Source organism: Medicago sativa, chromosome 2, assembly GCF_051527215.1.
Source record: "Medicago sativa cultivar Bolivia chromosome 2, Bolivia_mono, whole genome shotgun sequence".
Classification (NCBI taxonomy): Eukaryota; Viridiplantae; Streptophyta; class Magnoliopsida; order Fabales; family Fabaceae; genus Medicago; species Medicago sativa.
The window spans coordinates 76,179,415-76,195,041 of record NC_140750.1 but is presented as its reverse complement, the minus strand read 5'-3'; the positions used below and the strand labels follow the sequence as shown (position 1 = coordinate 76,195,041).

Below are 15,627 nucleotides of genomic sequence, written 5' to 3'. Positions count from 1 at the left end.
ACCCCTGGCTTATTTTTTTTTTGTTTTTTTTTCCTTCAAAAAAAAAAATCAGTTTTTTCCCGAATTTTTTTTACGATTTTTTCCCGAAAATTTTTCAGTTTTTAACAGTTTTTTTCCAAATTTTTTTTTGACTTTTAATTATTTTTTCAGATTTTTTTAATTTAAAAAAGAATTTTCAAATTTTTTAAAAAAAAATTTTTGAAGGAAAAAAAAAAATTTAGCCCAGGGGTATTTTCGTCAATTCTCATGCCATTATGGTAATTTTGATGACGTGGCAGTCATTAACTGGGTCAAGGGACGAATTTTTAACTGATTAAACTTTGCAGGGGCAAAAAAAAAGGATTAGCGATTGCAGGGACGAAATTTTAAGCGACCCCTAGTTGCAGGGACGAATAACATATTTAAGCCTAAAATATATGAAAAAGGAAGGTAAGGATTTGCATTGGTATTTTGAAATGTAGATCGATTAGAAACAAATTACCGGAAAAAGATTCCAACAAAAATGCCATCTTTTTATAATACCTATCAATTAAAAAAACAATTGTATTGGTCGCCTTCTAATAGTGATCCATTCATTTTGATGTTGTTCTTCCGTCCATATTTCTCTTCCCTTCCTATAAGATATCTAGTTTTCTGATGTCTGCGCTACCTCAGTTGTTTTCTATTTAGTTCATCATTTATGCTTCCCATGTACAGTTGCAATATTTTGTCAAACCGCTCATTTGGTTGTAACCCTGCTCACTCTTGCAAGTCATACACACACAAAAAATGTAGTTATTTCTTCCTCCTTCTTATTTTAATTGTACTCTGGCCCTCTCACGGAATATTTTAATCACTCACGGTGCTCTACTCTCTCTAAACTTTGGTTCTTTAGCAATGGGACATTTACCTTGAAAGAAAAAAAGAGGTAAAGACATCATAGTTCAAAATATGAAATTATAGAAGACAGTCATAGAAAAGAAGATTATGTTGGATTTTATGGATAACTTTAATTACGTTGATATATAAAATATAATATCAATTATTATTAATTGTTAATGCACTTGGTTAAATAAATATAATGAATATTTGTATTGGGCTTAATTGTGAATGACCCGTGATGGGTTGGGCCATTCTTTACGTTAGCCTGTTGAGAGGTCTCTACCCTCATCTGGTGGATATATATAACCTGACTATCCCATTAGGTCAGTTATCACTCAGCCGTTATTCCATCAGCAAGAGGGCAGTTACAACTTCTCTATAACCGTTCAAGAACAATCAATGGATCCAACAATGACAGGTACATGTTTATATGCTTTATTGATAATTTTCTATTCATTCAATATGCCATGTTTTGTGTCTATAACTGTTTAAAACACCGTAAATTTCATCAATTGGTATCAGAGCCAATTAGACACATTGTATGGTTATTGTTTTGAATAGAAAGATTGGATGAATATTATTAACTTTTCATCGTATTAGTCTGTTGATATATGATGGATGCATGTGATTCCAATTTATAAATATCCATGAGCATGACTTTTGTTCCTTACAGTACGGCTTGTTTTTATTTTTATTTTGTTTGGATACATGATTCAAGAAACCATGTTTTAACAAGTATTAAGTTATACTATGGATAAAGTCTCCCTGTTTGCGATTGAATTTATCTGCATATTCATGAAAAACGTTCTGTTCATCGATTCAAAAAAAAAAAAAAAATTGATTTTCAAATTTAATAAAAACCTAATTTTTATTTGTAATTTAGTTCGACGTTTTCATGAAATTGATTTTGGAAAATTGTTTGTTATTGTCTCGCCGTTAAAACCCTGTAAAAATCGCTGTTTTTCGATGGCTAAAACGGTATATTCAACCGGGTACGATTACGGGTCGTTTTGACCCGTTTATGTGAATCCGGGTGAAGAAGACGATAAAAAAAAAAAAAAGGGGGACAATTTTTTTTTTAACACGTGATTTTATTTTTTTTCCTGCTGTTCCACTCGCAAACGTACGCGTGCACTTACTTATAATTTTTTAGGTCCCTCCATACACATGATTTTCTATATGGCCTGTGTCGTAGTCATTTTTTTTGGACTGTCCTATATTATATTGAATACTTAATTTGTTTATTTTTTATTGGTTAAGCTAATTTGGGACATTTAACTTCATAATTGATAATTATTCTAGAGCAACTAATTTATTCATAGTAATAGTAATTACATCCTATCGATGTATTATTGTTAATATGAATTTGGTATAACTTTAAGTTACATGTGTAGTTGTATTCTCACCCATCGTGAGATCAACTATGCGAATTTTGTTGTTTTTGATTGTAGAATCAATTTATTAACGAAGTTAATTATTTACATTAGTAGTAATTACATCCTATCGGTGTATTATTATTGATGCTAATTCTGTAAAAATTAATTGTTTACGTTAGTAGTAATTACATCCTATCGGTGTATTATTATTGATGTAAATTTTGTTTATTAGTAATTATGATCTATATTATATTAATAATAATTACATCCTATCGATGTATTATTATTAGTGTAATTATTGTGGTACAATATCTTGTTTAATTTTGCTTATTATATTCAAATATCCTATCGATATTGAAATATTTTGTGCTATAAGCTTTGGTTATTATTGTACTTTGTGATATAAGATCATAATGATGTAGAGTTTTTTCATTAGGATAATTTTGACTGCATATATGTGGAATCATTTTTAGTATAATTTTTGATGATTCCATATTGTTCAATGACAGTCTCTTTTCCTAGCTCTGTGAAAACTCTGAATGGGACTAACTATGAGGACTGGAAAGATTCTTTGGATCTTTACTTAGTTATTAATAACTTTGACTTATCTTTAAGAACTGATAAGCCTGCTGCCCTTACCAATGCATCTACTGATACCCAGAAAGCCTATTATGAAAAGTGGGAAACCTCCAATAGGGTGTGTCTTAAGGTCATAACTTATACCATGGAGAAGTCCATTAGGCAAAGCATTCCAGAAAGTGACAATGCTAAAGATTATCTGAAGTCCATAAGTGAAAAGTTCACCCGCTTTGACAAAGCCAAGAAAAGTGAGTATTTATCATTGTTTGACAAGACAAAGTATGATGGTACAAGCGGTGTGCGAGAGCATATTATGAAACTGATGCACTACTACAATAAGCTGAAGGATCTCAAGGTCGAGATTGGTGAAAGTACTTTGATCTGGAGGGTCCTTGAATCTCTGCCTCCACAGTTTGACGTTATGAGGACCTCTTATAATATCCAAAAAGCTGAATGGACTATAGATGAGATGATTGCTATAATAGTTCAAGAGGAGGATTCTCTCAAGAAAAGTAAATCTCATAGTGTTAACCTTGCTGCTTCCACCTCTGGCACAAAGGATGTCAAGAAAAATCACCACAAAGGAAAGTATCATCATGATGACAAGAAAAAGGGGAAAGCAATGCATCACTTGGAGCCTAATAAGAAACCTTTTAAGTCAACCTTCTTTAAAGGAGAATGCAAGTATTGCAAGAAGTTTGGTCATAAGATGGTTGATTGTCTTATTTTGAAAAAGAAAAATGAGAAGCAAGGGGTTCACAAGGCTGAGGAAACCAAGTGATGCTGAGGCAAAGGTCATAGTGGGAGATGGAGCTGGAGTACCCGTAGTAGAAATAGGAGTTGTTTCTTTACTTTTACCTTCTGGACACAATTTAATTTTGAAAGATGCTGTTTATGTACCTTCTATGATAAGGAATTTAATTTCTGTTTCGGCATTGGATAAATGTGGTTACACTTTTGCTTTTGGTAATGGAAAACTTGATGTTCGTTTTAATTCCAATATTGTTGGTTCTGGAATTTTATGTGATGGATTATATTTGCTAAATGTCGATGAAATGTGTGTTAATTCTGTTGTTGGGACTAAGCGTAATAGGAGGGATGAGAGTTCTTCGATGTTGTGGCATAGACGTTTAGGACACATTTCTAGGCCTCGTATTGAAAGACTAATTAAGGATGGGATTCTCCCTAGTCTTGACTTCTCTGATTTTGATACTTGTGTTGATTGCCTAAAAGGGAAATTCACCGCCAAGACTAGGAATAAGAAAGCAAATAGATGTGATGATGTGTTGCAGTTGATTCACACGGACATGTGTGGTCCCATTACACCTACTGCTATGGGTGGATACAGGTATTTTATCACTTTCATAGACGACTTCTCTAGATTTGGGTGGATAGATCTTTTGCAAGATAAGTCTAGTTCTTTGAGTGCATTCAAATCTTTCAAAGCTGCTGTCGAATTGAAAAGTGGAAAAAGGGTTAAATGTGTGAAGTCTGACAGAGGAGGAGAATATTATGGTAGATATGACGAGACTGGAAGAAATCCAGGACCATTTGCTAGATTTTTAGATGAATGTGGGATTGAAGCTCAATACACTATGCCAGGCACTCCTCAACAAAATGGAGTTGCAGAGAGACGTAACCGCACTCTTATGGACATGGTAAGGTGCATGCTTAGCCATTCTTCATTGCCTGATTTTCTTTGGGGAGATGCCTTAATGACTGCTGTCTATATTCTTAATCAAGTTCCTAGCAAGTCTGTGCTGAAAACTCCTTATGAGCTTTTGATGGGTAAGAAGCCAAGTTTAAAACATTTTCATGTGTGGGGTTGTAAAGCAGAAGTTAGACCTTATAATCCTGAACAAAAGAAACTAGATCTGAAGACTATTAGTGGTTTCTTTATTGGTTATAGTGTGGGTTCTAGAGGTTGCAGATTTTATTGTCCTTCTCATTCTACACGAGTTATTGAATCTGACCGAGCTTTTTTCTTTGAGAATAACTTGGATAGTGGGGTCTCTACGCCACGACCAGTTACTCTTGAAGAAGATCGTTCTTTTCTTCCCACACCAGTTTTTTCTCTTCCTACAGATAATGTGGTTCCAGTCACTCAAGGAGATGATATACCACCACTGCAGGTTGAAAACCATAATGATATTCCAGAGCCTATTGATGTTGATGAACCGGGTGATTTAGCTGAAGTAGTTCCATTGAGACGATCTCAGAGAGTACGTAAGTCTCCAATATCAGATGATTTTGTCGTATATCTTCAAGAGCACGAGTTTGATCTTCATGATGATGATGATCCTACTACTTTTAATGAAGCAATCTCTTGCTCTCATGCATCTGATTGGTTAAAGGCCATGCATGATGAATTATCTTCTATGTCTCATAATGATGTTTGGGATCTAACAGAGCTGCCAGTTGGTTGCAAGGCTGTTGGATGCAAATGGGTCTTCAAAACCAAACGTCATCCAGATGGTAAAATTGAAAGATACAAAGCCAGATTAGTAGCAAAAGGCTACAGTCAAAGAGAAGGGATTGATTATAAAGAGACTTTCTCACCTGTCTCCACCAAGGATGCTTTTCGAGTTGTTATGGCTTTGGTTGCACATTTTAATTTGGAACTTCACCAGATGGACGTGAAGACTGCCTTCTTGAATGGAGATCTTGTTGAAGATGTTTACATGGTTCAACCTGAAGGTTTTGTTGAAGCAGGAAAAGAAAACTTAGTGTGTAAGCTGAAGAAATCCATTTACGGATTAAAACAGGCTTCTAGGCAATGGTATTTGAAGTTTGACCAAGTTGTCACTTCTTTTGGTTTTAATGAAAACGCCTCAGATCAGTGCATTTATTTGAAGACTAGTGGGAGCAGTTTTATTATTCTTGTGCTATACGTCGACGATATTCTTCTTGCTAGCAGTTGCATTAACCTTTTGAATGAGACAAGATTAATGTTGAGTAGCCACTTTGATATGAAGGACCTTGGTGATGCTTCAGTTGTTTTAGGCATCCAGATTTTTCGTGATAGGTCACGTGGTATTCTTGGATTGTCTCAGAAAGGATATATTGAAAAAATCCTTAAGCGGTTTAATATGCATTCTTGCTCCCCATGCACTACGCCTGTTCAAAAAGGTGATAAGCTCTCTAATTCTCTATGTCCTCAAAATGATAAAGAAATTGTTGAAATGGAAAAAGTCCCATATGCTTCCGCTGTTGGTAGCTTAATGTATGCTCAAGTTTGTACTCGTCCCGATATTGCTTTTGCAGTTAATGCTTTAGGGAGATACTTGAGCAACCCAGGTTTGGGTCATTGGAAAGCCGTTAAGAAGGTCTTGCGATATTTGCAGGGAACCAAAGATTATATGTTGACCTATAAGAAGTCTGATCAACTCGAGGTCATTGGTTATTCTGACTCTGATTTTGCAGGTTGCCCTGACGACCGAAAGTCTACTTCCGGCTTAATTTTTATGATGGCTGGAGGAGCCATTTCTTGGAAGAGTGTTAAACAGACTCTTACAGCTACCTCTACCATGGAGGCAGAGTATGTCGCTTGCTATGAAGCTACTTGTCAAGCTATGTGGTTAAAGAATTTGATATCCCGTTTCAAAGTTGTTGAAAGCATATCTAGGCCACTTGTGATATATTGCGATAATACTGCTGCTGTGCATTTCTCTCAAAACACTAAGAGCTCTTCTCGGTCAAAGCATTTTGACATTAAATATTTATTTGTGAGAGAGAAAATTCTTGAATTTCAGACTCGAATTGAACATCTTGCTACAGAGAACATGTGAGCAGATCCACTAACCAAGGGCTTAACTGTTGGAGCTTTTCAAAGGCATGTGACTCATATGGGTTTAGTTAAGTCTTTTGATATTCTGGATTAGTGGGAGTCTGATTGTTATATTTTGATATAACTTTTATGAGATATTTCTGAAATGACGTCACTTAATAAACATATCTCTTTTGTAGCATCTTTTATGCTTGGACCATTAAGGATTACATATTTCTTATTGTTGTGTTAATCCATATTCCTTATTGTTATGTGGAATGTAGGTATTTAACATGTATGATTTGTTTTTCCTATCGGATTCAATTTCTGCATTGTGAAATCTTGCATTCTTAAGTTGTTTTTGTGACTAGTGCTGATATAAAATAGTTGATATATTCGTTTTATAATTTTATATATTAATGATTAATTAAAGTCATCCAAGTGGGAGAATTGTTGGATTTTATGGATAACTTTAATTACGTTGATATATAAAATATAATATCAATTATTATTAATTGTTAATGCACTTGGTTAAATAAATATAATGAATATTTGTATTGGGCTTAATTGTGAATGACCCGTGATGGGTTGGGCCATTCTTTACGTTAGCCTGTTGAGAGGTCTCTACCCTCATCTGGTGGATATATATAACCTGACTATCCCATTAGGTCAGTTATCACTCAGCCGTTATTCCATCAGCAAGAGGGCAGTTACAACTTCTCTATAACCATTCAAGAACAATCAATGGATCCAACAATGACAGGTACATGTTTATATGCTTTATTGATAATTTTCTATTCATTCAATATGCCATGTTTTGTGTCTATAACCGTTTAAAACACCGTAAATTTCATCAGATTAAAGTTGGGTTGATATCCCTTGCCACCAAGTTGGGAGATTTTTTTTGTTGAAGGGCACCACGTTAGGAGATGACAATCGGTTTTTATGATTATTAGGGAAAATAACAATTCAAATCATAGAAATATATGCCGAACACCACTCCAATTATTAAAGAACAAATGAAAGAGTAAATTAATGATTTTGTGATCAAAACATAATGAAATAAAATGAGAACAAAAAATTAGGAAGAAAAAAAAAGGCAGTATGAATAAGAGAAAACATTAGAAAAAATGCACCATATTTAATTGTTACCGGTAATGGCAACCGGTATGAAGTCCTAGTGACAAAACACGGTCTCTACCCTTTTCAGCAACAGTACTCACCGTTGTTGTTGATGAAGAATAAAAACATAAACAAATGAGTATTTTTTTTTTTTTTTAAACTCGGTATCTGAAGAAACAATTAATCCAAGAGGATCAAAGGAGTAAAAAATTAAGTTGCAATGGAGAAAAACAAAAAAGAGGTATCATAGAAAAGAAATTAGATTGCAAGTCACAACCTTTGATTTGAAATACGCCATAGAATTTACCATTTCCTTTCAACTCCTCTCCCTTTTTTGGTTATCTCTTTCCATTAGTTTCTTAGCGTAGAATGGAAGGGGAAAAAAATTAAGATATTTATATTAAGCAGAAAGGATTAAGGAATGAATTAATTTAAATGGCCCACCTCATTTCATGTTGAGAATATCAATTAACAGAAATGGTAGTGATGAAAAAAATGATAGAAAGTGAAATTGTAACCGAAGGTTGTAATGGAAAAGAGAGAATATCAATGGAAAGAAATGGTAGTAATGAAAAAAATGGTGGAAGGTGAAATTGTAACCTAAGGTTGTAATGAGAAATTCTTGCATGGAGTCATACACAACACGTCATGTTTGGGAGCAACCAATGATAGAATGACAACACACGTTTTTTACAAAAAAAAAAAAAACAGAGACAAACACAAAAACTGGGTTAGTTTCAATCCTCTTCCTCTTAGTAACTTCATCGTCCCCAACCAACATCACCACCTTCCTCTTTAGTTTCAATTCTTTTTTCTCCATTATTACAACCCCTCCATTAAAACCATAACACCTGTATGTTTGTTTCAGTCATAGGAATAAAAATGGAGATTATATGAAACAGAGGCACCGATTTCGATGAAGGAGTTTCAATTGATTTTTATTTCATCGTTAATGATATGTTGGATGAAAATGAAAGAGGTTAAAAACAATTTCTCTAATTTTTAAAATATCTAAACTTGGAACAATACTAAAATCATAGTCACATAATTCGCGGTACGTTCCGGTACGCGGTACGGGTACGGGTTCGCGGTACGCGATAGGAGAAGAATTCGGTACGTATCGGGGTATACAGCTTCGGTACGCTTAGGTTCGTAGTACTAATAATACCTAAATAAATATAGTGAGCTATAAAAAAAAGTATTTTTTTACTAAAACTTTTAATTACAAAAAATATATTTATAGTTAAAAAAGAAAAGAGTTTACTTCTTAAAGAAATCACTAGGTCATACACTTATATTATTATTTTCTGCAGAGTTAGCAATTCAAAATTCTTTAGGCCAAATGCAGCAAAGTCCAATATAAAAAATGGTCCAACAAGAGAAAAGCCCAATTTCCACAATAACCCAAATTTTATCATCTTCCTCATCTGCTCATACAGCAGCCGCCACCACTGTTCCAGACCTAATTTCTTCTACCAAGTTTCTCACTCTCCACTCTTTGTTCCTGTTCTTCTCACTCAGTCCTCAACTCATGGTGATTCATTTTATATTTATTCTGTAGTCTAAACCTTTTTTTCAACCAATCAGCGGTAACCATGCTTTGGTACTCTTGGTTCGCTGGTTTGTGCGTACCAATACGCCGAAGTACCCGAATTCGATACGCACGTACCAATTCGCAATTCTCCCTTGATTACACGAATTATGTGACTATGACTAAAATGAAATCGTTATGCAGTACACAACATCCGCCTGCTTCCATTTCTCAATCTCTTGCTGAAAATTGATCTCGCAGACCTCTGCCATGGTTCAATGCGGTGGAAGAGGTTTGGGTCATCAGCAATGTTGCCACAATAAAATTTGGTACGATGGAGTTCAGGAGCGGCCTAAAAATTTGATGCCAGTGTCATCTGTTTTTGGTGCTGTTTTTGCAGTGAAGAGCTGTGTCATATTTTTTATGATTTTCTTTTAAATTTTTTAATGAGGTGTCATGTTTTCATTAGTTAGGCATAAAACTGACGTGTTATGTTCGCTTTCATGCAAGAATTTCTCGGTTGTAATGGAAAAGAGGTAGAAGAAGTTACATTTTTATTTTGAATTTTCGTAACCAACCTCACTTCAAACAGTTTTTTTTTTTTTGAGTATTTGCAATTAATTAGGGGTAAAATATGAAAGAAAATAGGCTACACCAAAAGAGAAGTATTGTCTTTATGAATATATATATATATATATATATATATATATATATATATATATATATATATATATATATATATATATATATAGGGGTTTGCTAGAACACACCCACTAGTTTTTATGTGGGAGTGTTTTAGCAAAGCTACACCTTAGGGTGTATTTAACCACTTTTTAGTTATTCACTTGCTATAACACACCTTCTAAAAAATGAGTGGGTGTATTCTAGCAAATGCCTATAGGAGTTGCTAACATACACCCACTTATTTTTTAAGAAGGTGTGTTTTAGCAACATTCACCTTAAGGTGTATTTAACAACTTTTTAGTTATATTTTTGCTAAAACACACCTTAATAAAAACTAGTGGGTGTATCCTAGCAAACCCTATATATATATATATATATATATATATATATATATATATATATATATATATATATATATATAAGGGTTTGCTAGGATACACCCACTAGTTTTTATTAAGGTGTGTTTTAGCAAAAATATAACTAAAAAGTTGTTAAATACACCTTAAGGTGAATGTTGCTAAAACACACCTTCTTAAAAAATAAGTGGGTGTATGTTAGCAACTCCTATAGGCATTTGCTAGAATACACCCACTCATTTTTTAGAAGGTGTGTTATAGCAAGTGAATAACTAAAAAGTGGTTAAATACACCCTAAGGTGTAGCTTTGCTAAAACACTCCCACATAAAAACTAGTGGGTGTGTTCTAGCAAACCCCATATATATATATATATATATATATATATATATATATATATATATATATATATATATATATATATATATATATGGGTTATGATAGAAGACACCTTTTGTGAAGGTGTCTTTTAGCAAAGTTATAACTAAAAAGTGAAAATCACACCTTAAGGTGTGACTTGATAAAAGACACCACCAAAGGGTGGCTTGTAACATAACCTTATATATATATATATATATATATATATATATATATATATATATATATATATATATATATATATATATATATATATCTGTGTGTGTGTGTTTTTTTTTCTGGACTAGGCAAAAGTCTAATCCGCCACAAATTAGGCGCAATTACTGAGAGGTCCATTAAGCAAAAGTCTACCATCAGACCCTCTCCACCTCAATAAATATACAGTGATCCGACGGCTCATAATGGCTATCATAGAGGACATTCATGTGGCCATTCACAACGACTCTTCCACCATTACTTTATAGCGATCTCCTTGACCCTATATAAAAAGTTTTTGACAAGCTCATAAGATATGTATCTCTCTATACTTCACCCCACTCTAACTCATATACTGACTTAGGGGTCGGAGCATACAACACCCTTCTCCTCAACATGGTTGCGGCCTGCAGGTACAACACCCCCACTTTGGCTCATAAATCTGAAACTTATATCCCACACCAAAATTTTATTGAATTCCCCAATTAAGTTGGTGGCAAGATTATACTTGACAATTACTCCCTCCGGTCACATATATAAGCAAAAAAACATCTAAAATTTTGATCACTAATATAAGCAAAATTTAACCACTTTTAAACTATTTAATACTACTATTCCTAATATACCCTTGCTTATTTCCACTTTACTTTTTGTTTTTTTAGACGTTTATTGGCATTATTGCACACTTTTATTTAGACACGCTAAGTGTTATTTCCAAAGGAAAAGTTTTGCTTCTTTCTAGTACATCCTTCCGTCTTCTTTCTTACTCCCTCCGGTCACTATTATAAGCAAAAGTTCATTTTTTTAGATTCATTCAATAAATAATGTATGTAGTCTATATATAGACCACATACATCATTTATTGAATGAACCTCAAAAGTCAATTTTTGCTTATAATAGTGACCGGAGGGAGTATCAGTACAACAAAGATAAAAAAAAAAAATGCTTGTTTTGCAATTACTTGTTGAAATCTCTTGTGTTGGCCAGTGTCTTTTTTTTTTTTTTTTTTGCTTTGGGAGTACAAGTGAGCCTGCATACGTGGAGTGGGATTTTATTGCTCTTGGTTGCTTTGGGGTTCTAATGGTCTCGTTAACAGCAATGCACACTGATATAAATTGCTGAATTAATTCTAGCAGCAAACAATAAGTCCATTTTTTCAATGAAATTTTAAAAGGGCAAGATTGTAAACTTCACTAATGTTTTTCATCAAATCAAGAAAATTAATTACATTTAACAGAATCCTTAAACATTGTGCAAACAGTTTTATTTGCTTAAAAAAGTGACCGGAGGGAGTACCTAATAACAAGCATATATTCCCTATAATTATACTTAGCCAACAATACAAATTTGGATAAATGGACTAAATTATTATTTCGGCATAATAAATTGACATTGGACAAGTTGCAGTCCTGAGCAGGGGATATTAACAATATCAGTCAGCCGAAAACAGTGCTTCAACGCACCAGCTCGCCATGGCGAATAGCTCTTTGATATTTGTTTCCAAAACAACAGACGATTATGACAACATCATGCCATATGAAGAGCAGTACTTCGAAATCAATACCAGAAACAAAGAACTAATGGACATCAGACAAGTCCCTAACCAAAATATCGACAAGCTAAAAATAGTGTTGCAACAGCACGAGTTCAACTCAACGTTTCCGACATCATAGTCGGCAAGTGCTCCGTCGCACTAACAAAACGTCCCTGACATTATCGTCCGTCCAAGAACATGCAGAACTAATTGGGAAAACTTACAGATCGGAGATATTATAAATATCCACGAACCAAAAGTTTACCATCAGGCATAAGATCCTCTCTGCCTCAATGAAGACACATAATGACCTGATGGCTTATAATGGCTATCATTGAGGACATTCATGGAGTCATTCATAAGTGCTCTTCCACCATTGCTCCATAGCGGTATGTATCTCTCTATGTTTCACCCCACTCTGTCTCATATACTGACTCGGGCGTCGAAACACTTACATGTACAACACCCCCCTCTCCTCAACAGGGTTGCGTCCAACATCCTCGGAACACCGCCAGCAACGGTCGGAGCACCTACTTCCATCAATCGACCACCACTGTGAGTGTTTTTATCCTCCTCGGATAAAAAATTTCTGTTTGTTTGTTCTGAAGAGATAATTTGAATTATTTTTTAAGAGAGAACCATCCATTCAATAACATAATGGGAATGAATGATTGGTCAATTCATTTGTATAATAACTTACAAAACCAACAGCACGTCACGTCATCTAAGCTTGAGGAATGCTTCGGCCGCCAGCCGATTAAATACACACGTTTTTAGTCCCATCCTACAACATTCCACCTTTGAAGTTCATAATTGAAAGACAGAGTATGTTGGAAATGGAAGTAAAACAAATGACTGCTTAATTTTATATTAACCCCTCATCTAAATTCCACATATAAAAAATGCAAGCATCTTACCAAAATATCACGCTGTTAATATCAATCATTAAATTAAACATACTATACATCTTTCACAACTCATGTCACACACAACTCATGTCACAATCGAATCAACCAAGACCAATTTCTATTCAAAAAAATACCAATCATCCCTACCAATTAAATAACTAACAACATGAATCATGATCAATCCCTTCCTACATTTAATCTCTTATCATATCATAATAAGTTGTTATTTTAATTTAATCATTTACAAAATCAAATTAACAAAAAAAAAAAAAGGGTCCTAACAAATCATCGAGGACCCAATGAGAAAGACATGTCAGGCAATTTCATGTTGTCAGACCAATTCTTTGATTTCAAATAAAGCGTTGAGATTTTCCCTGCAACGCGTCCCATATTAGGCCTCTTATCTGGATCCACGTGTACACATTCCAACGCTACACGTGTCAACTTCTCAGCAACATCCACCGGAAACGAATCTTTCAATCTTCTATCCACCCACATTCTCAGCTTCCCTTCCACGCCACCTTCACCGCCGCCGTCCACGGCGGTAACAGCCTCCTTAGCTGACTCAATTACCGAAATTCTCACAAATTCACGCCTCTTCTCATCAAACCTAAACTTCAACGGTTCCTCACCGGACAAAAGCTCCAACATCACCACTCCAAATGCATATACATCACTCTTCTGTGTCGCGATGCCGGTGGTTTGAAACTCCGGCGACATGTATCCCCTCACACCTTCAAATTCCTTCGATCTAACCGATCTATCTTCTTCCTCAGTGATTTCTCCTAAATTTTTTGAATCAATTTCAACCGCTTCACCGCATAACTGTGCAGCACCGAAATGACAAACCCTAGCATTGAAATCTGGTTCAGTAACAACAATCGCACTACTCTTGATATGATTATGAACAAAATTAAAATTCAAACCAGTTTTATTATGAATATAATCAATTCCATGAGCAAGATCCGTCGCAACTTGCATTCTCGAAATCCACGTAGAAAGAACAGTGTAATGAACGTTTCTTGAATTTCTTAAACAATCTGAAAGATTCGCACCGTTAACGAATTCGTAAACAAGGTAGATATGTTCACCGGAGATTGAAACGCCGAGGAGTTTCACGATGCTGACGTGGTGGCTGCGACAGATGGTGGATAGAAGCTCTTGGAGCTGTTGGGTTTGGAGTTTGAGACGGAATTTGCGTTGGAAGATGATGACGTCAGCGTTACGTAAGGTACAACGCCAGCATGGTGTTGAAGAAGAGTAGCGTTTGGAGAGGAAGTTGTTTGTGGCGGAACAGATTTCGGAGAAGTCGTAGATGTTTGGGTTTTCTGGGAGTGAGTTGCGAAGAGAGGTTAAGGATGTTCTGCTTGAGATTGATGTGTCAGTTGAGAGATGGAACCCGGTTGAACCGGTTGAACCTGCGTATGAGGTGGAAGGGTTGTCGGAGAATGATGATGTTTGTTTTGTTTTGGTGGTTGCACGTGTGGTTGTGGTACTTGCACGTGTGGGTTTAGGTGATGATGATGATGGTGTTGAGGGTGTTTGGGTGGTGCGTTTGGAACGTGGTGCTGTTGATTTTGGGGTGGAGGCGTTGATGGCCATTTTGGTTTTGCACATAGGAAAATGAATGAAGAGTTGAATTATGGGTTTTGAAGGGGTTTGATTTTGTATTGGTGAGTGTGAATGGTGAGGATTGTGAGAGGGTCAATATTGGAGTTTGAAGATTCAATGATGTTGATAGAAGTGAGAAAAATGTGAAAAGTAGTGGTTGGTTAGTAAAGTGGATTGGTGTGGTGTATGTAGCCTGTCAAAATTCATTCATGTGTCATACTAACCTATAAAGTCAACCTTATTTCAAGAGGTAAGGCAGGATGCGGGTGGTTGCAACTTGCGCCAACTTCAAGTAAAAGCTGCAATTGAGTGCTAAGTATGAAAAAACCAATTTCTCCATTGTGTTGGATAAGGCCGCAAATAAGAGTCCTGATAGGTGAACACCCTTATGTGGCAAACACCATCCTACCTCCACATAAAAAAATGACATGTGACAATGTGGGCCCCACACTCCACTCAACCCATTTTTTATTTTGTTTTTCTGATTCATTCAGAGACCATTCTCTCTCTCTCTCTCTCTCTCTCTCTCTCTCTCTCTCTCTCTCTCTCTCCCTTTCATCTCAAATCATCCGCCGCAATTCCCTCTCCGGTGATCCTGTTTGTTTTCCGCCACCAACAAAAGCTTTGCACGGTGGTGGAGTACGAGTTTTCACGGCGACGGTCTCGTGTCCTTCGTCTGGCCAGATCCTTCTGCTGAGAAACAAATTATGCTATGCAGGAAAAACAAC

General features: G+C 35.3%; 2 protein-coding genes across 2 annotated transcripts; one reads left to right on the top strand and one right to left on the bottom strand.

Moving 5' to 3' along the window:
• Positions 1-968: 968 nt before the first annotated feature.
• On the top strand, positions 969-3,810 carry LOC146950838 (uncharacterized). The gene is made up of 2 exons (XM_085746803.1): positions 969-1,279; positions 2,747-3,810. Exons 1-2 carry the CDS (start codon positions 1,261-1,263, stop codon positions 3,595-3,597), a joined length of 870 nt encoding a protein of 289 aa, XP_085602929.1. The 5' UTR covers positions 969-1,260; the 3' UTR covers positions 3,598-3,810.
• A 9,568-nt stretch (positions 3,811-13,378) lies between these two features.
• LOC146950837 (Protein kinase superfamily protein) lies at positions 13,379-14,925 on the bottom strand. The gene has a single exon (XM_085746801.1). It carries the CDS (start codon positions 14,903-14,905, stop codon positions 13,574-13,576), a length of 1,332 nt encoding a protein of 443 aa, XP_085602927.1. The 5' UTR covers positions 14,906-14,925; the 3' UTR covers positions 13,379-13,573.
• Positions 14,926-15,627: the final 702 nt, after the last annotated feature.